This window comes from Colletes gigas, unplaced genomic scaffold, assembly GCF_013123115.1.
Source record: "Colletes gigas isolate AHSC1104 unplaced genomic scaffold, ASM1312311v1 Colletes_gigas_Sc00026, whole genome shotgun sequence".
In the NCBI taxonomy this organism is placed as follows: domain Eukaryota; kingdom Metazoa; phylum Arthropoda; class Insecta; order Hymenoptera; family Colletidae; genus Colletes; species Colletes gigas.
Window position 1 is genome coordinate 593,724 of NW_025106655.1, and position 25,200 is coordinate 618,923.

The window sequence follows — 25,200 nt, forward strand, 5'->3', positions numbered from 1 at the left end:
GATGGACTCTTAGAGATATACCTTGACTTTGGATCCATCGAACTCATATAAATTAGATGGAATCGATTATTTCTCAATCTAATGGTAATAGAAATTGCTGATATACAATAACGAAACGTCACCGTGGATTATAAGTACGATAATTCTTCGAACAATCTTTAATGTTACGCAAAAGCGTGCACACGTGGGGGGAGGGGATTAAACATTTTCCACGACCAAAGAAGACGGACTTTTTTTCGCGTTACCATAACGTCCGGTTAATGTCTTTTTTCCAGTCGACTTAAATCGATGCAACACTGGCGAAACTTCCCTCGGGCTACCGCTAATATTATCGAAGTCCCAACTAGCGAAATGTTCCTCGAACAATTCCTCCAGTTTCCTCGACAGCGTTTCGATCGTTTTCACTCGATTATGATCGTTCTGCGACGTAGAAAGGGGGCATGAAAATGTTTCTTTTCTCTATAACTAAAAATACAATTTCATCGTAAGTAATTTCACACAAACCTTGTGATATAATTTTGAATTGTAAACGATGCGACGAAAGTCTTGAACCGCATGTTCTACTTTATGGTAAACTCGATTCTTCAGATTGTATTCGACGGTTTCAAGGAACATTGGACTTTTGATGACCGTACAATAGTCTTCAATCTGAAAGAAAACTATTTTATTACCCACTAGTTCTCACCTTTATAAGCAAATATACGAATTAATAAAGAAACTAACCGTGTGCGCGGAGGACTGACTGCCGCCGCTGTCTCCCGAGGATGGGCACTTAAAGATTTCCGCTTCTTCCATTTGCCAAACGGTTCGATGAATCATCTCCAGCTTGCTGAGGGCAAGGGGACTGAGACTCTGCTTCCTTTTAGAACTGAACCACACGGACCAGCCCCGATCGCTGGTCTTCCCGCTGAATTTTCCGTCCAAGAATTCCACGCATCCGGAGCCATCCTTTTTCTTCCCGTGTTTCGTCGTAATGGCGGTCTGCGACGTCGAGGACGGAACAACCAGGTTCTCTTTCGTCGCGTCGTTCCGGGAACACTTGGATTTGGTGCACGACGCTTCGTCCGTTTGCTGATTGGCGATCTCGCAACTTTTCGCCGCCTTTTTACCCGAACATTTGCGCGATCTGTTGTGCAACAGGTAATACGATTTCTCGGAGTCCTTTTTCTGACACCTGCGTCCAGAAATCGGTACCACCGAATTGCAGACCGCCGTTGCGTTAGCGGCGTATAATTTGCCTTTTTTGCAAAACTCTTTTCTCTCGGACTGCGACGCGCTCAACGGCGTGCAGCGTCTCACGGTTTCGGAATAAGTGGCTTTTCCCGCGACCCGTTCGAATTCCTCGGACATCGTTCGATCGTTATTCGAAATGGTGCACGAGCTTTTTCTGATGCAGCTCGTCTGTTGAATACTCTTAACCGTCGTTGCAGCGGCCGCCAACGACATGGCGGGAATCGTTTGTATATCTCCCGTCATCGAACTGTTCGATGAACCCGAACTGCGTCTGTCGGAACTGTTTCCCTGGCGTTTCTGCTTGTTCGCCATGTTCAAAGTTCTGATTAACCACGAGTCCGTTTTTACGTTCGTTTTACTAGAACCTGTTAACGGGCAGCTGCGTAAAATGGTGCGAAATATAATGCTGTAAGAACGGAACGTATTTTTCTCTTGTTCAGGACCGTGACAAGGAAGGTGCATAAGGGGCGCGTGTCTTTAAAATTAAATTAACTCACGACAACGATGCAAATTTAATTTTTAATATCTAAAAGATTATTATCAACGCTTCGAAAATAATAATCAAACTTCTTCTTCTATCGAAATTGTACGTGTATTTACCGTAACGCAGAGCAAATGGCGGTACGTAAGTACAAGATTATTGCCCCGGATGCCAAAAGAAATACCTAGGCACAGTCCTGCCTGCAAGTTTTGTTCGATCGAAACACAACGATAACAAGTTACGCGACACGGTGCAGTGGTTTCAACGATCGTAATTATTTACCATTTTTATTCTCAGACGACTGTAAAGATTCATTGGCGCTGGCATTTGGGGAGAAACGGCAGGTAGATCCTGAATCGTCCTCGGACGCTTCGTAGCTAGAGGCGCCATTGCAGTCGTCGTTGCCATCCTTCGCTGTTTTCGTGAAACCTTTCTGTAATTTTTCCTGATTATGCGTCGCGTCGTCGCTTTTAACGTATTCCTGCTCCTCGTTGGGATCGGTTTTCTCCCTGTCAACATCGGTGTTGTCTTTCACGGTCAACGCTTCCAACAAAATCTCAGCCGAGGCGCAAGCTGCTCGCCAAGTGATGTCCTCGGGTCCGGCAAAGTTGGACGCGTCGGAGCGTTTTAAAATTCTGGGCGAATTTTCGAGAGAGAAAGCCGGGGGCGGTATGATGGGAGTCGCTGGAAAAGGTAGCTTGATCGTCGCGTTCGCGGGATCGTTGGCGTCGGAGAAACCGGTGGTTGTCGCGGTTCGGGACTCGGGCGTCGAGGACGCCATCGCGCCAAACAGTTTCTCCTTATTGAAGTAGTGATTTCGATGCGCGTTGGTTAGATTCCGACCCGCCGAGTTGTCCGCGCGACGGTTGGATCGTCTTTGGTGCCTTTTCTTCGGAACGTTGTAGCTTCCTGGTTTCATGTACACTCGACCATCCTCGGAACTATCGTACTCCTCGGGCATCTGTTGCGCCTGGACACGATTGTTGATCAAGTTGTACGCGTTCCACGGCGCGCTCTGAATACTCTGCATGTTCTGCAGCGTCTGGAACTGACGGTTCGCGTCGATCTGCAGCTGCCTGATGCAGTTCCCGAGGTCCATCGTGTTCTTCGACATTTCTTGCTGCGACTGCACACGCGGCACGACGTTCCCAGCCTTCTGTTCACCGAGATTCATGAACGGCATCTGACGACTGTCGGGGTTCCTCATACTGGCGAACCAGGCTGACAGATTGGCGGTCATCTCCTCGGACGACTTCTCCGGAACGCTAGGCTCGATCTGACTGAGCAACGTCATCTTGTCCTTGGGCACCGTCGCCAGTTCCATCTGATTCGTCGACGACTTGCCAACGTATACCAAGTCCACATTAGCTTTGTTGCCCTGGCTCTGATCGAAGTTCTTCAAACTTTTCTCGCCGTAATCCACCGAGTACGAGGGGCAAACGGAATAACTAGGCTCCAAGTTCTCGGGCTCGTTGTTAGAGGTGAAGTACATGGACTCCAGGCTGATCGACGGGTTCAGAAACGAGGACTGCACGCGCGGCAGGCACTTCTGAGCGTAATTCTTCTCGTAATTCTCGTCCAATTGTCTCCGAAGTCTGTAGACGGACTCGTTGTTCTCGCGAGGCGTGCGTTTGTCCTCCAAGTACTCTTGCTGCTTCTTCTTGAACGTCCACTGTCTGGAATAGTCTAGGCTGTTCTCCGTGAGCACTTTGCTGCGCAGATGAAAGAATTCCGCGTTCAGGGATTGCGCCGAGGCGTCCACCTTCGCGGATGACGAGCCACCGCGTGACCGGAACCTTCCGTTCGTTTTAACGCCAACCTCCGCGTGTCCTAGGAACATAGTGGGCATGGATTTCGAGCTGTCTACCGTCGTCAGGTTCTTGGCAACTGTCCACTTACTTCGCGACTTGGACTCCTTCCGCGGGAACTGTTTCTCCTGATCGTAGTGGCCTCGCAGACCTCCGACGTTCGGCGATGGATCGAACAGGTCGCAATTCGTGTACACCGACACGTCACCTGGAAAGAACGTCCCGAAAGATTCCGACTTGTGCTCGACGTTGGCGGCCTCGCTGTTCCCCCTGATCTTCAGGAACGTGTGGACGATCTGGTCGAGCAGCTCGTGCGTGTTCTTCTCCCACGACTGAAAGCACCTGATCAACTCCTGATCGAACTTCTCGCCCAGGCTCGGATAGTGCTGCTTGTTCAAGTAGTTGTCGAGGATCAGCCAGCCGTTGCTGATGCGCAGCAACGCGTTTATCAGGTCGCCGACGAAGACATGGTCCCCGGCGAAAATTGGGAAGCAGGTGGACGATTTGGTGATCGCAGTTTTAGTGGCAGCGGACAGGTTCTTCAACCAGCCCGACCTGTGATTAGTTTTGGAACTGTCGTTCAAGACCGTTTCCGCCTCCGTGCATCCCCAATAAACGATCTTTCGTAACAATTCGGGGTACTGGGTACCATCCAAGCCTGGCTCGTCCGTTTGTATCGCCACCGACGCGCAGGTACCGTAACTCGCGCAAAAATCCGCGAACCAGTCGTTCTTGTTCGAGATCGTGTCGCCAGCGCCGCTGAACAACGGCGTCGAGCTTGGCTTGGCTTTGTTCTCCTCTTTGCAAAGGTCGTTCGGGGACGTGTTGCACAGCGCAGACACCATTTTCTCGGCCTCGATCGTGAAATCGAAGCTGGCGGAGGACTCGTCGGAGTAATGCTCCTCTTGCGTTTTAACGGATACGTTCTGGATCGTCTTCTCCAGAGAATTCGCGGCTGCTTCTTGGTTCGCGTCATCGGCGACAGGCTTCGCGTCGAAGAGGCTGCTGCCCGCGGAACTGATCGTTTGAAACGGCCACTCGGTGTAGCTTTCGGACGCGATCGGTGCTATCTGAGAGTCGTTAACAGTGGTCACTTTGCTTTTGGAACATTTGAACGCTGATACGTCGAGCGTGGACGACTTGTCCTTCTGTGTGTCGCCGTAGGTAATGCTCGCTGGAGGGTTTGGAACGGTTTGAGACTGCACGATCTGGACGGGTCCCGTGATTTGGTTGTTCGTGAAACTCGTGGGCGCATAAGGGCCAAGTTTGGAAAACTGATACGTCGAATGGGCGTTAACGGTTTGCAGGTTGCAGCTGTTCGAATTCGAGATGTTGTAGTAGGGCGTTTGCTCCGGTTGTGGCTGCTGAGTGTTCTGTTGATCTTGGATTACGCAGTAGGCAGGCACATCCGGGGGCTTGTAGTAGGGCTGGGGTATTAAGGCGACTCCGGAATTGTTGTACTGGTCGCTGGAGTAGGAGCCATGAGTGTACGTCGAGGAAGCAACTAAAAACGAAGTCACTGGTGCTGGTGGCGGACCGTTGTTCGTCGTTTGATCGTACAGGACCAGTGGCTTCAAGTTGTAGGACAGTTGTTGCTGAATGTGCTGCTGTTGCTGCTGCTGTTGCTGTTGACAATATTGCTGATTTCGGACGAGTTTATTCTTGGGTAGCCATCTGTTGCTTTTGCCTAGATTCGTGAGCGAGTTTGGACGAGTATTTTAGAGAACAGAAGCTGGTAGAGTACGATACGATTTGAACAAATTTGACAAAAGGACGCGTATTTACACCTTGTATTTGGAGAGGAACAGGGCTAGGTAGATTAGCGTTACGTTGTGCTCCTGGATAAATACACGATGGATGCAAACCAGTTCCGCACGGCTGAAGGGTTAACATCGGATTAACGATTGGACCATAAAGAATTTGTTGCTGTTGCGGATGCCGGAGCGGCGATGGCGCGGACGTGGACGGGACGGAGGATTGTAAAGATGATCGACTGGATCGTGCTGCTGTAGGGTGCATGATCCACCTAACCCCGGCTTAAAAGTAATCTTCTTCTTGCCAGGACTTGTCTAAGTCTATTCAAGCACGGAATTTGCTTAGCGTCTGTTTGTTATCAGGTCGTTCCATAAGGAACGTTTTATTCGTGATCATTAATCATAAATACGTTTAGCTCTATAAAGATTACCTCTCTTTCTCAGCGTATCGTCAAAGATGTCAACTCCTTGAACGTCGACGCAATAGCGTATCATCTATCCGACTGGAATTAAAGATTGCGTAAAAATTTTATTTCCCTGCTTGCCAATATTACCGAAGAAATAATAACAAGAGTCTTGCGAGCAATATTTAATATTAATCGATATCAAATTTTGATTTTATATGTGAACGTGTTCGACCAGAACGGCCATACTTGGACGTAAGAAGAAGGCGTTATTAAAATGGTTTAGGATCAATAATTCAAGAGGGATCTAAATTAAAATTAAATTTAAATTTTCTAAAGATGACATTTATAACGAGACAATCACTGCCGTTGATCCGAACCGAACGAACATAGCCGCTATGACAGCTGCGTGTTTGACACGCCTTTAACCTACGTACATTCGTTTCGAGTTATTTAATTAGAACGATAAATACGTTGAGATTTTACCTGGTGTCTGAAACACTCTTTCAATTTTCACGAGCAAGCCAGTTGCGTTCGATGATTTTATCAGTTAGAACGAACAACGAGGAAACGTCATGGGACGAGAAGTTGCATCCGCGGCGACGTTAGGCAACGGGGTAATATCATGTCGAACTTGAAAAAACGCGCACGGGAAAACAGAAATAGAACAAGATTTAAACCGTTAAACGTATCAACTCGCGATTAATATTAGGAAACGTGACCGTTAATCGACGTTTTCGCAATCACTTCGGCTCTTCCCTTTTCGAGTCAACGGACACACATGTTATCGTTTTCTCGTTACAAACGGTCAAAATTACGAACGATAAACAACCAAACGTATGTACATATTAAAAAATCGAATGACGTTCTACGAAACGGAATAATTCAAGGAATAACGTGATGAAAAATGGCAGATTACTGACTATTGGTCTGAAACAAAATTATTTCCACGGAACAATGAAACGGGAGAAAAATTTGACGCACGGTTCAGGCAGTTCCCGAAACTGATTCGATTATTCCTGCGATCTAAGGGTTATTTCAAATAATTTTCGCGTTGCAAAATTATTTAGAAACGTATTGCACGATCAACGTAATCTTGCGGAGACTCGAGACGCGAGTTATAACTGCGAATTAATGACGATACGAGTTCATCGTCATCGACTATACAGGGTGTTCGCCATAATAAATTCGATAAAAAATGTCATCTTGATTTTTTAATATGGCGCTATATGTATATTTTTAACGACCTACTATACAATAATTTTTAGATGAATTCTTGGAAATAGTGAAAACGCTCATTTTTAGATTCGATCTTTTACACACGATTTTATGTATCTTTCTCATTCGAATTTTGATTATTTTTACTCTCTTGATCCCGTCCACTAGGATCACGATTCCCTTTAACCCCTTAACGTTCATGCCCGAGTCTGACTGCTTTGAAAAACAATATTTCTTTAATCCAACGGGTTTAAGGGATGATAATATTTGTTTTCCTTCAAATTATACGTTAGATACAACATTGTAATTAACAAAAACCGTATTTTTAGAAACAAATCCAACAAAGAAAACTGATCATTGCTGGTTAACCCGAAAAATATGAGCGTTAAGGGGTTAAGGTTCGCGTACCGTAAAATATTGCAATCCAGGGTCGAAAGACCCCTAAAATGAACTTGGAAAATGAGGGGAAATAACAGAAAATTCAAATTCTTCGCAACGACAACCCTTATATATTTTCCTCGCTTCGCACAAAAACATATATATATAGATATATGTATATATCGTACAGATGTTTCGTTCCGCGAACATTGTCACGACAAGATTCTCAACAAGTTGCGCGATTGTTGCGTGCGTAATATCATTCTTAAGCTCTACGCAGAAAAATTTGTCGAGTGAACACAATGTGACCGCCGTCAACACCTTCAGCACCTAAGTTGAAGTTTCCCGAGAAGAATCAATGCAACGATCGGAGGTACGATCGCCAGGCTGTATATTTTTTTTTTTTGCAAAAAGTACGAAAAAACCATACCGTTCTCCGAATGCCTCTCTACGGACATTCGTTGGAACACATTAAATATTCGACGATAATTATTCTTAATCATGATTATCTCTCATTGGGCCCAATTTGTTTCGCAACTCTGACCGAAACCTGAAACAGCGTGCGCGTATTTGTTTTTCTCTCTAAAATTACCGTAACGTTTCTATACTTTCAGATCGAATCATCAATCGGCCGTGTAATCCTTACACGTGCTCCCTTGATCGCCAGCGTTCAGTTTCCAGGATATAAAACGGAAAACTCGCGTTCGTAAAATGGCTGCTCGGGCGCGTCCATCTTTATCAGCGACGAGAGATCAAAAGTACTTCCTCTGGAGTCCATTGTCCTGTCAGCCTGTCTCTTTTGTCCGTTTCTCGAGTATATGCGAGGTCGATGCTGCGTGTTAGGTACTAACGATCTCGAGCGCATCCCTTCGTTGGCTGTTCGGGGAGCGCGTCAACATTCTAATTACGGATGAATGCCAGCAGAACGCTGCCTAGAACGCACGACAGAATCAAAGATGTCGGCGGCAGAACGCTCGGCCTCGCCGCGTTGCAGTAATCTGTCAAACACGAGCAAACTTCCTGACGTCCGCCGAAACCGCTTCGCTGGTAGCATCTTCCTTTGTAATTGGACTCGTCCCATCCGCAACCTCTTATGACCCGGGTGTCAGCTGGAACTATTTCGAACGCGATCGTTAAAATTTATCTAGCAAACGCAACGGTTCCATCGAATCAAACATCTTAGGTTTCGATTATAAGTTCAGCAACGTCGATCGTTTAAATACAGATTTCACGTTTTCTTCTTTTGAATATAGAAAATATAGAAGTGTCTTAAATTTTTGTACACTAGCGTGCTTATAAGTGGTTATAAAGACCAAAAGTTTATTCAAAGTATTTGATCCTACATTGTACTAGATAATTCCGACTACAATAGTGTGGTATGCACTGCAATAATCAAGCTGATGTAGCACGCTCGGCAATACGCGGTAGCTTTCTATAGAATAATGAGGGTGCTGTATTAATCTGGGTTAATGCAGATAACTTGCTGCGGTAGATTGTTGTATTACTAGTTGCTGTTCTAACAATCGTGCTAAACTTACTATCGAGCATTATTGTCAACCGTAATCGTCGATTCTCCAACCTATTATCCACGGAATTTACCTTAATGGTCGGTTGAACGAATTAATATATTTACGAAACTCGTTTGAGTTTACCATGGCAACGGCAGTGTCGTTTTAACGAAATAATTTGCGTATTACTTACGTCCATTAACGCTAAACTCAATGACTTGCGTAATCTTTCGGCACATCGTGTACTTTGCGCCGTCCTTGAGGTCGGAGCAATCTTTCTTAAGGGCATCCGGAGGATTCTCGTCGGCGCATCGACTGTCGTTGTGGCTGTTACATAAGTAACATTGCATCCCGTGTATACCTGTAACGTTGTAAGGATATTTATAAAATTATTCGTAGATCGAAAATTGCGTTTATAAGGCTGTTATTATGCTTGTCGAATATTGGAACGCTTGGACGTTTCAAATATTTGGCGAATATTATACGAATCTTTTCGAGTGTGAATCTTTTGAGTATTATGTAAACAAATATTCCAATATTCGAATATTTATAAAATATTTGAATAGTAAACCTTTTTAATAGAATCGTCTTTCATTTGTATACAATAATACGTTCTCGGTTTCCTAATAATTCGAAACAGATACGCTTCGAGTTGAATCGAGTTGCTGATAACATAGGTCAACGTAAAACGACGATAATTCGACGATTAAACGATTTGTCTGTGAAAAGCTGCGTTTCAACACGTGTAGAACAATTCTATGCGCCAAAATGGGACAAAAACAAGAGTTACGAAATTAGGTTGGAGGAAAATCCTCGAAAAGACCTAAGATTTTATTTAATCTCTTTCTTTTTTGTACAAGACAAAGTCAAAAATCGAACTCTTCTCATGTACAATATCTCTTTTTATCTCTACATATTAATTTATAAGACATTTGATTAAAATTACATTAGTTTATGAAGAATTTAACTAGATAAATACGAATATCGGTCGACAAAAGAAAATACATGTGTAATATTACTCAATGATTTACGTGTACGTGTTTTATCAGAATCGAAGATTGTCAATTGGGTGATGTTGGTCGTGTGTTGAATGTATCGTAGAAACTGTAGATTCCGATGGAGGAAAAGTTCATCGTTCCCGTGACCCTATGTGATATAAAAATCAATGCAGCTACCTGCCCCAGAAAGACAACAGCGATAAGTTTACTTCGTCTGTCTGCTCGCTATAATCTTGTTTCTGTCATCATTGACAGCCTTGGAACATTACAGAACAGAGAAAGAAGCTGAGGATTTCGCGCTAAAGAAACAAATACGGGACAATACGATTCAATAACACCGCGTGACGCTAACATTTCTAAATTGGCGAAGTTGTAAATTTTATAACGAACGATAAACGTTGTAAAAATAATGAGAATTATTCCAACTTGAAAAAATAGAAAAGACGAAAGATATCTCGAGGTGGTGTGTACTTTTCAAGTACTATGATAAATCATTTTATCTCGTTTCAGAGGCACGTCGATCGACTCGTCGAGCAATCATAATATTACACACTTCCGTAATCATTGTTAAATCGGTCGCAACACTAATACTACGCCTGAACACTCGACACCTCTGGAACGAGGAAGTAACTTGATCCACTTTCATCACGACGCGTACCATCCCTATAGCTATTCACACCAAACGAAAAGTAACAGGTATCACAAATATAGTCAAAACACCTGTGAACACGTATACTACTGCTAGAAAACAATTTAATTACATTAGACACAAAAAATAAAATTAAAAGGCGAACAATAACAGTGGCTCTATCCATGGATTAAAATGGCAAAATTATGCATATAGTGTAAATATAAATATACATGATAATCAACTATTCGATATTAATATTAATTTATCTGCTCGTCACTGGGTAGATCTGTATTAATAAAGGCAATTTTTATTGATTGTTGCGTTTCGTTAGGATCTAGGGATTCGCTAGAGGACACCGGTAAGGATATAGCGAATCCTTAGATCCTTTTAGTTGGAAACAAAGGAGATTCACCTCTTGTGACTGAGTTTGAATCGTGACTTCTATAAAAGAAGCTCGTTTTCAAACGGTTCTGGAATATTTACAATTTCACTGTTGCCGAGGGTAGTCGAAGAGGGAAACTAGGGCTGAGAGAAGGGCACGGAATCGATAGCAGGCAGTCTCCATAAACCCTCCCTAGGGATCATTGAACTACGGGAACCCAGACACGACGCATAGTGATAGGAAATTTGAAAAAGCTAGCCAACAGGTAATCTCTTTATTTCTTATTTTTATACGTTGATGTTTGGACTAAATTGGGGCAAAGAAAAATGGCGCGGAGTTGAGGTGCATTTGTGCTATTGAGATTAAAATCACATTTAAAACGCAGTCGTAGTGGTAGTTATTCTAATATACACGACTGTCGATAGTTCACCATAAATAGGCCATTCCTGAGGATGAAAATTAATATCAGTGTACTTATTCTATACATTAGGTTTCAACGGATACGGAAATGTCAACAGAACGATCAAACTGCAGTGGAAATAGCGCGCTAAACACATCGACCCAAACGTTTCACTGTAAACATTAACAAATAATATTGACTTATAGCGTACGAAACGTCATGTACTTAATTTGACTAATTTTTATATTGTACATTACACTTTCCCTCGCATTTGAGGGAATCCAGTTCGATCAAAATTACGAACGAAGAGATTTTTACTTCGAAATAACCGATCTGGTAAAATGTTGCAAGGGGGTGATAATGTTTCACTTTCCATGCATGTAAAGACTAAGCTCACGAATTCCCCCGAGCAGAATATCGTTCGAAGGATTAGCGTCTAAGGATAGGTTTGTTGGGTCAACCTTACCGTCCGTCAGCAACACCTGGACGCAAGGGTTACGCTTTCGAGCAAACACACCTCCCCCCACAGAAATACTATTACCAACGAACAATTTCCACGGATAAACACTTTCTGGCCAACTTACTGAATTCGGGATTTGGGGTGCAGCGCGGGGACGCTTACCATAAAAGCCAAGAATGACCAACAGGCAAATGACGAGAACGTAAGCGCGCCTCATGTTGGCGTCGGTATCCTTGCACGATTAGGGGTATATCCTTGGACGATCAGGCGGTCCCTTTCCCGCGGTAACCGTCGTGAAGGGCTGCACGCGACCGGGCGGCGCTCAGGGCGGTCGTGAACCGGAAGTAGCAGTACCAGAGCGAAAGAGAGAGAGAGAGAGAGATCGACCGATTTAGGGGTTGGCGAGGCCAACCATTCGGCCTCGGGAGCTGCTGAAGCACTGTTCACGCTCGTCGTTCGTTGCTCGATGCGATTGCAGCGCAAGCTCGCGACTAAGGCGACGATGCTCGCAGCGACGAGCGGAACCGCGAGAGTACGTGATTGCGCGCGTGGAACATCGTCGTCGGCAAGACGGGGCGAGACGAACGATGGAAACGGACTCGTCAACGAACAGCCCAAGGCTCAAACGATTTAGACGCGATGCTGATACCCGTACGCCTCCGACGATGGACAGATTCACGACGGTGTTCATGGCGGAATCAATATTTTTTACGATCACCATGAGGGGAGGCGAAGCACGCACTGCGCAAGATTGATTTTTTCTGTATCGCTGAGGTGGTAATTTTTTTTTTTCTTTTACTTCGGTTGCAAGAGGATACTTTGGTGCACAACACCGATTTTCACCCTCTTTAAATAATTTTTTTTTGTCGCGGACAAACATTATATGCGCTTGATACAACTCAAAAAATATGACGTCATTAAACTGTGCACATCAACAGAAACAGGGATGAAACAGTTTAAACACACTTTTGGAGCAACGTTTTTTTAAATAGAAAGTAATTACAAATTCAGCTTGCCAGAATGTCGAGACACAAAAGAATCACGATTGAACGTATACGTGGAAATTTTGCAAAACGTTGAAAACTAAAAGAGTTCGTGTGTTCATAATCAGGAAACGGGATCAAGAAAATTTAGACCTACGCTACTTTAAGAAAACGGTCGAATTATGTCTTTGATTCATTACACGGACTCACTGGTACGTAATTTGTACGATAAGCTAACTTATCTAATCAGAGCAAGTACTGTTATTATTTACTATTAACGAAATAAAATGATGACTGTATTCGTATCTTTAACCTTGCCAGACATTATTGCGAGACTCGAGCATGAAATAAAGATTGTGTAAATATAATAAATATTGATAGACGCGTTTCGACCGTTCTAGAGTAAAGACGAGAGTCGATTTAAGATGTACGGTTTTATTTAAGAGGAAATCACGCTTTAATAAAATCACGGTGAGATATTCTCCCCTTGAGTCGTTCAACTTTCCTTTCGAGGCTCTCCATCACCATTTAGAGAGGAGATACAACCCGCCCCAGTTTCTACGATCGCTCTGCGGATACTTGGCTTTTTCCGATACATTGGAAAAATTGGAGCTTCCACTCGAAAGGAGGAAGAGTACCGAGCATCTTAACTTCTCGCGGGCAATGTAGCTTAAGCAGGAGGTCCTTAATTCGCCGATAACAAAAAGGTACGATTGTTTTGACGGATAAAGCAGGGCTGTACGTTAAATGGGGAAGGCCGTGGGCGGTACGAAGAGCTTTATGTTCAAATGGAGCGTAAAGTGGTGGTTTGGAACACGCTAAGTGGATAATATCCCTTTTCCTGTGACACACTGAACGTCATGAAATGTCATGGAAGCTCTTCTAATATGTTGCACGCGAACAATACGCGTAAAGGAACGTGGAAGGTACGCTTCCATGTTGTTAAAAAACTTCTTACATCATCCGTTAAAGCATAAGTTTTTTTTTTTCAATCCCGACGATGAAAACTGATTGCAACAAAATCATTGAACTTAATTACGCTTTAATGCGGCACGAAGAAGGGAGATTCCTCCTCGTTGTCACGATTCGTTGCTACTACCTTCGTTGTCCACGCTTTGAACGATCGTAACTTTTGGGATACGTGTGTTAGGAATTACCGAAAGAATCGAACTATGGTGTTTATTTTGTATATCCTTCTGTGTATGTTAATTTCTTTCATACATTACATTTAGTCTCATTCTCGTTGTACTTCTTTTATCGCAGTTAGCATTTAACATACTTAGCAACACAGTGAGTCCCTGACACGTCTTCGACGATTACGTTATACGTGGTAAGTATTTGGTTTGTGTGCGTTTTTTTAGACCAGCTATTCGGTTTAGTAACATCATGCGGTACGAAAAGTCGAAAATTATCTACCTCGCTTCGTATCGAAATAGCGATACATCGATTCTATTTGTCACGTTCATGCTGGAGTAGCGTTTGCAACGAGGGATGGAGTTTATAAATTAAACTCGAATCTCACGCGACAACAACGAATTTGTTATTGCATCGAATTAAGTAATATATTTTTATTTATCAACGGCCAAAGAGGAAACAGAATTTATCACTACGGCGTCGTGTTCACCTGTCAAAGTACAGTATAACCTTTTGTACGATAGCATTGGTTTCGTAACATAAGTAAGTTATGTTCAATAACTTTTTCTTATTTATAAACAAAGTAGAAAATTACGTTCGATCGATTATATCATTTTCATTATTATTTACGAGTTTCCCATTTTAAAGCCAATTGGTCAATATCAGGAACTTGATAGTATGATTTGTATTAGAATTAGAACGTGTTACAACTTATTTATTTCACGATCTAATACTCCGACTGATAAAAGTAGCGCGCGTTATCGTAATGTTTTTAGATCACATATTTTATTCTCCAGACTGTAAACTCTGAAAGAAGGACAACGACGCTAAAATATATTGTGATCTATTGGACATATACAGGGTGTTCGGCCACCTCTAGCAAAAATTTTAATGAGCGATAGTAGAGGCCAAAATAAGACGAAAATCAAGAATACTAATTTGTTGGTGGAAGCTTCGTTAAAAAGTTATTAACGTTTAAAGTGCCGCTCTTACTGAATTTTTTTCTCGAAAATGCGCAAGATTTCGGGGGTATGTCTATTCACCAAAAATGACTGTAATTGAACCCTACAATCGAAAATAATTTTTCCACAACGATTTGCAATTTTTTAATTTTCTCGAATAATTTCACACCTTCTCTATTTTTTTTCTCGAAAGTGGGCAGGATTTCGTGGGTATGTCTAATGACAAAAACTGATTGTAATTGACCCCCGCAACCGAAAATAATTTTTTCACAACGATTTGCAATTTTTTTTCTCCGTTGAAAAATTTAGGCACCTAATTAGATTTTCAGTAAGGAATTTTTTTCTCGAAAGTGCGTACGATTTCGGAGGTATGTGTAATGATAAAAAATGATTGTAATTGATCCCCGCAACCGAAAATAATTTTTCCAGAACGATTTGAAATTTTTGAATTTAATTGTTAATAACTTTTTAACGAAGCTTCCATCAACAAATTAGTATTCTTGATTTTCGTCTTATTTTGGCCTCTACTATCGCTCATTAAAATTTTTGCTAGAGGTGGCCGAACACCCTGTATAACTTTAGAAATCTAGTGGGTGTTAAAATTAATATTATCGTCGGTTAATTACAGATAAAGTAAAACACGCAAATGAAAAAGAGAAATTAACGATGCAGATGAAGCGAAATATACTGCGAATACTATTGTTCTTGTTCGTTTTTCAAGGAGGTAAGATTCACTACGTAGAGACCGTATTTGTCGGTCGTAGATAATGTCGAATAAACTCTTATCAAGTAACGATAAAGAAACTATAGTTGGTAGATCTCTATAACCTTACACCGTATGGACTTTCGTGGTCCAATCTGACTGACATACCGACTTGAAAATTCGGAGGTGATTTTAGCGTCCTCTTCTCATGGATGGCGGTCATTTATTTATGTAGTAGAGCTCATTGGTACCTTCAAAAAAGTATTAAATAAAATTTCCGTACACCGTCAAAGAAATTTATTAAAAATCGAAAACGAATTTTTATGAAAAATCGGCAGGGGTACAGAAATTTTTAGGCGAAATTAAAAAATTTCAAATCATTCTGAAAAAATTATTTTTGGCTGCGGGGGTCAATTACAATTATATTTGGTGAATAGACATACCCTCGAAATCCTATCCACTTTCTAGAAAAAAATTCAAGAACGTGTGAAATTTATCGACGAAAAAAAAAATTTCAAATCGTTCTGAAAAAATTATTTTTGGCTGCGGGGGTCAATTATAATCATATTTGGTGAATAGACATACTCCCGAAAACCTATGCACTTTTCAGAAAAAAATTCTTTTCCAAAAGGATAATATGAGGCTAGAAATGTTCCTCCGAAATGCGTGTGTTTAAAAAATCATAACTCCTGAACGGATTGGAGGATTTTAAAGTTTCAAAATGCAAACAACGCGTACTTTAGTGTAGAATGTTTAGAAACTCCAAGAATATTCGAAAACTTGTTCCTTCATCCCATAAAGTGAGAAAAACCCCATATAAGTGGTTCCATTTTTCAAACGGCCATAACTCCTACAATAGTGAATATATTTAAATGAATTTTATGTCTGAAATAGAGCTCATTTGTACCTTCAAAAAAGTATTAAATAAAATTTCCGTACAGCGCCAAACAAATTTACTAAAAATCGAAAACGAATTTTTATGAAAAGCGACAGGGTGTAGATGCAGAAATTTTTAGGCGAAATTAAAAAATTTCAAATCATTCTGGAAAAATTATTTTTGGCTGCGGGGGTCAATTGCAATTATATTTGGTGAATAGACATACCCTCGAAATCCTATCCACTTTCTAGAAAAAAATTCAAGAAGGAGTGAAATTTTTCGACGGAAAAAAAATTTCAAATCGTTCTGAAAAAATTATTTTTGGCTGCGGGAGTCAATTACAATCATATTTGATGAATAGACATACTCCCGAAATCCTATCCACTTTCTAGAAAAAAATTCAAGAAGGTGTGAAATTTTTCGACGGAAAAAAAATTTCAAATCGTTCTGAAAAAATTATTTTTGGCTGCGGGGGTCAATTATAATCATATTTGGTGAATAGACATACTCCCGAAAACCTATGCACTTTTCAGAAAAAAATTCTTTTCCAAAAGGATAATATGAGGTTAGAAATGTTCCTCCGAAATGCGTGTGTTTAAAAAATCATAACTCCTGAACGGATTGGAGGATTTTAAAGTTTCAAAATGCAAACAACGCGTACTTTAGTGTAGAATGTTTAGAAACTCCAAGAATATTCGAAAACTTGTTCCTTCATCCCATAAAGTGAGAAAAACCCCATATAAGTGGTTCCATTTTTCAAACGGCCATAACTCCTACAATAGTGAATATATTTAAATGAATTTTATGTCTGAAATAGAGCTCATTTGTACCTTCAAAAAAGTATTAAATAAAATTTCCGTACAGCGCCAAACAAATTTACTAAAAATCGAAAACGAATTTTTATGAAAAGCGACAGGGTGTAGATGCAGAAATTTTTAGGCGAAATTAAAAAATTTCAAATCATTCTGGAAAAATTATTTTTGCCTGCGGGGGTCAATTGCAATTATATTTGGTGAATAGACATACCCTCGAAATCCTATCCACTTTCTAGAAAAAAATTCAAGAATGTGTGAAATTTTTCGACGGAAAAAAAATTTTAAATCGTTTTGGAAAAATTATTTTCGGTTGCGGAGGTCAATTATAATCATTTTTGGTCATTACATATACCCCCGAAATTCTATGCACTTTTGAGAAAAAAATTCTTTTCCGAAAGGATAATGTGAAGCCAGAAATGTTCCTCCGAAATTTCATGCGTATATTTAAAAAATCATAACTTCTGAACGGATTGAAGGATTTTAATGTTCCAAAATACAAACAACGCGTGTTTTAGTGTAGAATGTTTAGAAATTCTAAGAATTAATTAAATTAAGTAAATTTTATATGAGAATGAAATATGTTCTGTCAACAAAAGAAAATATTAATTTTACTATTGTATATTATGTATCGGTACACGTAAGAAGAAACCAGAGCCATCGAGTGTTATCAGTGCAACAGTAAAGAAGACGAAGATTGCACCGACAGTGGAGTAGACATTAAATACTTGAAGCCATGTCCGCCATCGCATAAATTTTGCCGTAAAGCAGTGTACATATGTAAGCATACGTTCTTAATCCTTTCTATGGTCACTGGCTTCCAAAGTCGAATGACGTTTTAAAACATTAATCGAATCAATGTTTTACGAAACAGTGGTTCTTCGCTCCTTCGATCCGTGTAAAGTCTACCAAAGATAAACGTTGTGGATTTTCAGATTACTTCACGGACCCCAAGGAACACATATCCGTCTGTGAGTGCGCAAAGTGGCGAAATGCCGAGCAAGATTGTTACAGAGGTCGTTATACGCGCGACAGTTATCAACTCGTTTGCGAATGCCATGGCGTAGGATGCAATCGGTCCACGAGATCGTCGTCGAGGACAACGATTTTACTTTGTGTCCTGTGTCAAATTGCACTTATTCTCCTTTTAATCTGATAAATAGTTTATTAAAAAAGTAATATCATTAGAAGACGATCAATTTGTTAACGATTAACAAATTCAATTTGGATGCTGTGTCAGCGCGTAGGAAGATCGCCTGCTATTATTTCTATTTTAAACAGCAACGATGTCTGTAGCCGTACAATTTTCAATAGATTAAAAATGACGTTTCGTAGCGACAGCACGAGGTTGCGTTGGATATAAATGATTTAGTCGCGAAAACTAAACGCTCGCTCGCATTTATCACATCCCGAGCAACGAGTAAGGAGTGCCGTCGGTTTTTTGCCGAACACGGAAGAAAATGGTCGTTTTTATCCCAGTTGGCTCCCGGCCAATCGAAGTTTCATACTACTCCGGAACGACCGGAGTAAGTGTCGATTATACGTCTATTTATACATCGATTGTTTCTGATCTGGAGATATAAACATGATTCATGCGTTCCTACGCGCCTATGTCATCTTTAAACAAATTATTGACGTCGTGATAACATTATGTTGGCTCAACCTGCCACGCAAGTCCAAACTATCGATGACTTTTAATGAAAATATTATTCGCAGAATTCTTACATGTCAACAAGCACTAGCAAACAAATAATACACATCCAAGTATAATATTCGCTGTTTCTGTTATTACTCTGCTCAAAACATAATAATAGGTAGCTAATTTTAAAAAATCTATTCGATGAATAACGTTGGTCGTTTGCACAATTACCATCGTTTATACTGATATAATTCGCGGTACGGTAAAATACGAACGTCACTCCAGTATTTAGGTGACGCGTCCCCTGTGGCTTTTACGTGTCACCCATATCCGCGTGACATGGCGGTCGACGTCTTAATGACCGCGAGCAAGTTATCCGACCATTCCCATCGGGACGAGAGCGAATTAACAAGAACAATCGTTCGACGGACGGTATTCCGGACCCCGCCACCCACGTCATCCTTATTGTTGCCGTCGAATTGATGGAACGTTCTCGAAGGAACGTTTGCACGACACCGGCTGATTTATCTGCGCGAGGAAAGTTCCTTTCCGCGATCCTCGAAAACAGGATATTTCTCACTCTGGAAACGATTCCGCGTGTCCGTGATCGTTCTGTGTGCGCGAAACAAAATGGCGCGACACGGGGGCCGCGGAAAGATAAGAGGAGGCTGTTGGAAGCGAGGGCCTCGTAAAAGTGTTTGCATCGTTAGACGGATAATAACGTAGACGAGGTCTGGCCGAGCATCCAAGTATTCTCGCGAATGTAGGTGGTGCACGCGGTCGTTCTTCCTCGTCCTTCATCGCTCGCAACAGCGTCTCCGACCCGCCTTCGTCGATGGTATTATTACTATTTGGGTCGCGGCAATGTGGCGCCGAGCGTCCTGACGCTCTCCGGACACTTTTCACCAGCCACACTTTCATTATTGCGCGTCGACGATTCTTGCTTTCGAACCGTCGATCGAACGTTCCGGGATACCAGTGGAATAACCTTTCGCGAATCGAGACATCGACAAAACGGTAACACGCGAAACCTTAGGTGGTCTTAGGTGGTTCGAGATCCAAAATGTATAATTGTTCGTTACACTAGGGCATCCTTAACTAGAAGAATCAATTCTCATGTTCAGATGTTGAGGAAAATAAATTTGGATAGGATTCGTGAATTTGAGTAAACTTACAAAAATAAGTACCGAAACAAATTTTAGGTTTTGCAGTGGAAACAATGGTTTAAAATCAAAATTTTAGTCGTGAAGAAAGTTGCACGGTTTTCTTCAGGTGAACGTGTTAATAGGAAGAGTTCTTATTTTATCCTATACTTTGTTCAACGAGTCTTTGTCGGTGAAAAAAGACAGAACTACCAATAAGCAACGTTAGGTCCGTCTTTCGAGTCATCGCTTTGGTTTTCGTAATTAGTTGCTTTCTACTAGCACGCACGGTACGTTTCGTGCTCGGTTTCGTCGCTGAAAGTTCCCAGCGTTCAATTAAAACTTTACCCGGTGATTAGCGTAGGAACAAAAACGCTCGAGTGTTTTGAAATGCATCGATTGCGCGCGAAAACGATACTTAACGCTCGTTGAACGTATGCCAAGGTTGTTATCTGCATTATAAGGCGTCCCTCGCGGGGACTACTTACAATAATGGATACCACAACGGTGACACTTCAAGATTTATCGGTTTGTCACGATGTATCGTACTATGACTTCTGGAGAGATGCTCGAATCTTTGTATGCATTAACCGACGCTCGTAAATTCGTACAATTTGCGGACAACTTCGCGACAAGTTTCATAATTTATGCGCCGAATTTTGTAAATTTATAGAACGTGCACAAAAGGTATTCGTACGATCGTTGGAATCTTTTGCGTTACGATACAGCAGCGACGAGACGGTCGAAAAATCGTCGAGCGACGTGAAAGATTTCCTAAATGACGTTGAATTATGAGACGAACGAGCGGTTGACTTATAAGGAAATGTGAGAGGATGCCCGGGAGGTTGGTTTCTTCGGATGAAAATGGTAAATCGTCCATCGGATGGTCGTAAGAAAACTCGCGTTCCGTCGCCCGAATAGTTTATGATCTCGAGAAATGACGTCAGATAAATACGATACTATATTTCACCGTGAGTAAATAAAGCGTAGGAAAATGAATCGAAACAACGAAGGCCGTTTAAAAACTATAACCGAACGTAATTCTAAGATATGGAATAACGCAAAAATATTGCTTTGTAGTCACATATCGAATGCCCCTGTTTTAGATTGTACAATATTTCAACTTTATCGAAAGTAATCAGCAGCAGAAGGTCTGTTGGGGACGAAGCTTGGAAAAAGTGCGTGATCTAATTAAACAGGCGACGGAGAAACGGGGAGAATGAAAAACGATACATTTTACCAAAAGTCGTTTGAAACGTCCAAAAAAAAGAGGAGAACGCATTAAGATAGATCGAAATACAGAGCATAACTACGAGCAAAGAGGAAGGATACTGTGGTGGATTCTCTTAGTAATTGCTAAACCCCAAACTGTGAGCTAGACGGCGTCGTTGGCGTCCTGGATCGGCGCCACGGCGCCGGACGTCTCTCGTTTTCATCCTTCTCCATCTTCGTTCCACTGTCTTTATCAAAACGTACTGATTTTCAGAAGAACGGAATCTACGCAACTATGAATCCATCGTGTTCGAGCAAAATGGCCGACGCACGATTAATGATGCTGCCCGTTGGGAACCGGGGACGCGATCGTATAAAATTCAACTTTTTCGCTTATTCGCGCGAACGGAAAAATGCATCTCGTCGTCGTAGAATCTCGTTCCGTGGTAAAGAAAGAGGTCACGGGATAAACTAAAATGCAAACTGCGCGTAATTCGATGCATTTCTATCGAGCTGTTGAATGGCATGTTTAAATGTATACGTGCATCCGGGGAAAATATAAATGTAGAAGTAAAAGTAGAACGTTTCTGGGTGGATGGTTGACCGAGAACGGAGTTGTTTACAGAAACTGACTGCGACGGGCGCCGCATAATATAAACACTGTAGACCTTAAATGACGCTCGTCCTAGGAAGAAAATCTCAAATATGATTCCTAGGACGGTCGAACCACGATTAAGCCTAACTGTTCGCCAGTCTAACGCCAACGCCCGAACGACTCGGTCAAATTGTAAATGCGCACAGCGAGGCGCGACTTCTTTATTCTCCTTCGCTGAACGCTGACTAAGGATATTACTTTCGACCTGAATTCGCAAGAATCAAGATTAGTTGAATAATAAGATAAAATAGGATTAATGTGGATTCTCCTGGTTATCGGAGTTGTGCAATAAAAGTGTTTAATTGACATTTTGGCCTAAGACGAAGATCTTTTACAGGATTTAACAATTTGAACAAAAATTTAACAATTTGTTGAAACATCGCAAGAACGCAATTATTTTAAGCGTGCCAAACTAATTCGTTCGCGGTAAAATTTAGGAAGTAAGTGTTTTGTCCCTGAAAGCGTGTGAAACAGACGTATTTTCGGCGACACGTAATTACAACGTTCGCAGACCGTGAATGTATAGCACTGTCACGGATATTTGCAGCTCTACTTAGGCTAATAGGCTATTAATGTTGTTCGACGTATCCATGTTTTCGTCCCCTCGTCTTCGACGCGAATCTCGAAGAATAGTATTCAGAGTTCATGCCAAACCGATTCAACAGTGCACTTTCCAACGTGAAACGAAGGTAGGGAGTATCGCGTTGATCCAACAAACGTTACGAGATCGTTGCGCGGACGATACACATACGCGATTAAATAGGCGAAATCGCAGACAACATTTTTGGCGCTTACGCGATGCAACAGGTACATATATTGAAAATTATGCAAATGTTGTGTGGCTGGTGGAGTTAGAAGAGTTCGTTGGTACCGTAACTATCGATGCCACACATTTTTTCTTGGGCCTCTAAGTGTGTATACTTAGTACTTTAACTTCATATAGAAAATCTACAAACGACGTAGAGATGTTTTAATTTTCATGGGATGAGAGACAAAACGCCCTTGAAAATTAATTCTGTTTCAAGTCGATATCATAGTTAGTTCTGGAGAAAACAATTATTTACGAAAAAATACTGGCTAGTAATTATGCAAACATCCTGTATACAAATTTAGATTCGTTTTTAATTAAAGAAACAATTTCTGAACCAGTCGTATAATCAATAGGAGTTGCCAAAATGTCTTTCGGTATGTAGAGTCAAAGTAAATGTTAAAATAAACACAGAAGACAGCCTAAAAAATAATAGTTCATGTGGTCATCGGATAGGGGATGAAATGCCCTTTAAAATGAGCGTTTGTACGAGTCGATAGCGTTATTAGTTCCGGAGATATAGCGATTTTAATTTCAAGTCGATGCGGTGGCTAGTTTCGGAGATAGGGTTTGTTTACATTTCGTTGTGCGCTCGCGAGTTCATTGATCTCGCGCGCGCGAAAATAGTAAACAGTGCGTAGTAAATTCTTGGAAATACTACGCCGAAACTAGGTCACGACAGTCACGACTCACGTGCGACAAAGAGGTACGACGCGACGCGTCAGACGGAGACAGAGATAGTCGAATTAAAAAAATTACCCCTTTATATAAATTACGATATCTCGAAAACGGAAAGTCGGATCGTCAAAAACCAAAAACCATTTCAAAGGGGAGGCCTTGCCGCTTCTAGCACTCCTTCAATTTTTGATAAAGCACTAGCAGTTTCGAAACTATATGCGTGTAAATTTTAACTATTTTTAATGCGCATTAATAGGCTTCTGTAAGGCTGACAGAGAGATCATAGTAGAATTCAAAAAATTGCCGCTTCATTTAAATTACGATATCTCGAAAACGGAAAGTCGGATCGTCAAAAACCAAAAACCGTTTTAAAGGGGAGGCCTTGCCCTTTCTAACAGTGTCTCAATTTTGAAAAAAACACTAGCAGTTTCGGAACTACATGCGTGTAAATTTTAACTATTTTTAATACGTATTGTTAGATTTTTAAGACAGTGGAAATAGAAGATTCTCCCCTTTCATCTTTCCTATATATTTCCTATTTTCATTGGAAGCTAACCAGACTTTTATATCGAATTTTATCCGATTTGTTACAAAAAAATATGAATCGTTCAACCGGTTAGGTGACCGGACAGACTAGATATTTTTTTCAGAAAACAAACAGTAAGAACAGAAGTGAATATTGAAAAATGGCAGTAAAATAACATTGTATGTTAAAAATTTAAAAAACGATCATTCGACCGGTCGTGGAAGGTGCAGTGTTAAATACCTAAAATAAACTGCACTTTGTAAATAGTATGGTTTAAATTAAATGTGGTTTCTGGCACTGAAAGCTTGATATCTCAGCGAATAATTGCAAAGTCGCTTCTAAGATTGGGATTTAAATTTTAAAAACTCTAATTGTTCCTTAGCCTCGGGCCTGAAGACCTTAATTCGGCACTGCTCCAGGATACAAATAACACACCTGGCATCAATGCGCGAATCTAAGTTCTAAATATAATGTTACTATAGAATCTATTCGTCGTATATTGCATAACAATCGGATATATCCATACCATATTACTCGCGTGCAGAAAATCTTCTGAAAAACGACAATGCTCAGCGAACGAATTTTTTATTTCATGGCGTGACGAATCTTCTACACGAGATGACGTTTTTGAGATCTATAATATGCATTGATGGTCAATCGAACGTCTTTGTATTTCAAGAAAGATGTGCCATTTCGTGGACTGAATCAATAGATAATCAAATTGTAGGACGTATTATACTTTATCCAACCAAATCAATCTGTTATATTAAACATCCTCTGTGATACAGTAAATGTAAACAGCCACAAAATTCTAAATGATTTGCAATACCGTACATTTGTGTAAAAGGATCAATATTCCCATATGTCGAGATGTATAGTTTAGATTCGAACGGAGGGAAACTTCGCGGCGTTCTCGGGGGAGCGTTTAGCCTTATCTGACCCAAGATAGGAGGCCGAGCAGGAGATAATTCTACATGGAAGAAACAAATCGAGAATAAAGAATAAAATTTCAGGAAATCGAGTTTCAAAATCTATCGTCCACGCAATAAAGTACAAATTTTTAAATTCAATCATCTCGAAAACGAAGCGTTATTTTAAAAAATTCTATTCCTCGTTTTCGACTTATTTCCCCCTGTAGAATTATCATTAACGCTTTTTATTATTTATAAAGCGAGTTACGATGATAGAAAGAAGGGACAAAGCGCGTAGATTGGGGCTCGTTGCGATTCTAGGCAGCAGGGAGCCGCGCGTGAAACGTAAAATTAGTACGTTTCAGAAAATTGGCGACCATTCTGACGGCGTGTTTTCAAGCGCGGAACGTAAACACGTATAGAGGGAGTTCGTGAAATACGGTGGGACGGTGAACGCGCCGCGTTGATCCGCACCCAACGATCCAGCGAGAGATTCACCAAGC

The 25,200-nt window shown here is 41.2% G+C and overlaps 3 protein-coding genes across 3 annotated transcripts; 1 reads left to right on the plus strand and 2 right to left on the minus strand.

Annotated features, from left to right (window-relative positions):
* Window positions 1–198: 198 nt before the first annotated feature.
* On the minus strand, window positions 199–5,541 carry LOC122401626. The gene is made up of 5 exons (XM_043403864.1): window positions 5,310–5,541; window positions 1,997–5,209; window positions 724–1,598; window positions 505–648; window positions 199–420 (listed from the first exon to the last, which is right to left on the minus strand). The coding sequence occupies exons 1-5, from the start codon at window positions 5,539–5,541 to the stop codon at window positions 199–201; spliced, it is 4,686 nt and encodes a 1,561-aa protein (XP_043259799.1).
* A 1,853-nt stretch (window positions 5,542–7,394) lies between these two features.
* On the minus strand, window positions 7,395–12,173 carry LOC122401606. Its single transcript, XM_043403837.1, has 3 exons — window positions 11,818–12,173; window positions 8,978–9,145; window positions 7,395–8,391 (listed from the first exon to the last, which is right to left on the minus strand). The coding sequence occupies exons 1-3, from the start codon at window positions 11,870–11,872 to the stop codon at window positions 8,177–8,179; spliced, it is 438 nt and encodes a 145-aa protein (XP_043259772.1). The 5' UTR covers window positions 11,873–12,173; the 3' UTR covers window positions 7,395–8,176.
* Window positions 12,174–15,400: 3,227 nt separating this feature from the next.
* LOC122401587 lies at window positions 15,401–18,282 on the plus strand. Its single transcript, XM_043403811.1, has 3 exons — window positions 15,401–15,458; window positions 17,772–17,906; window positions 18,062–18,282. The coding sequence occupies exons 1-3, from the start codon at window positions 15,401–15,403 to the stop codon at window positions 18,280–18,282; spliced, it is 414 nt and encodes a 137-aa protein (XP_043259746.1).
* Window positions 18,283–25,200: the final 6,918 nt, after the last annotated feature.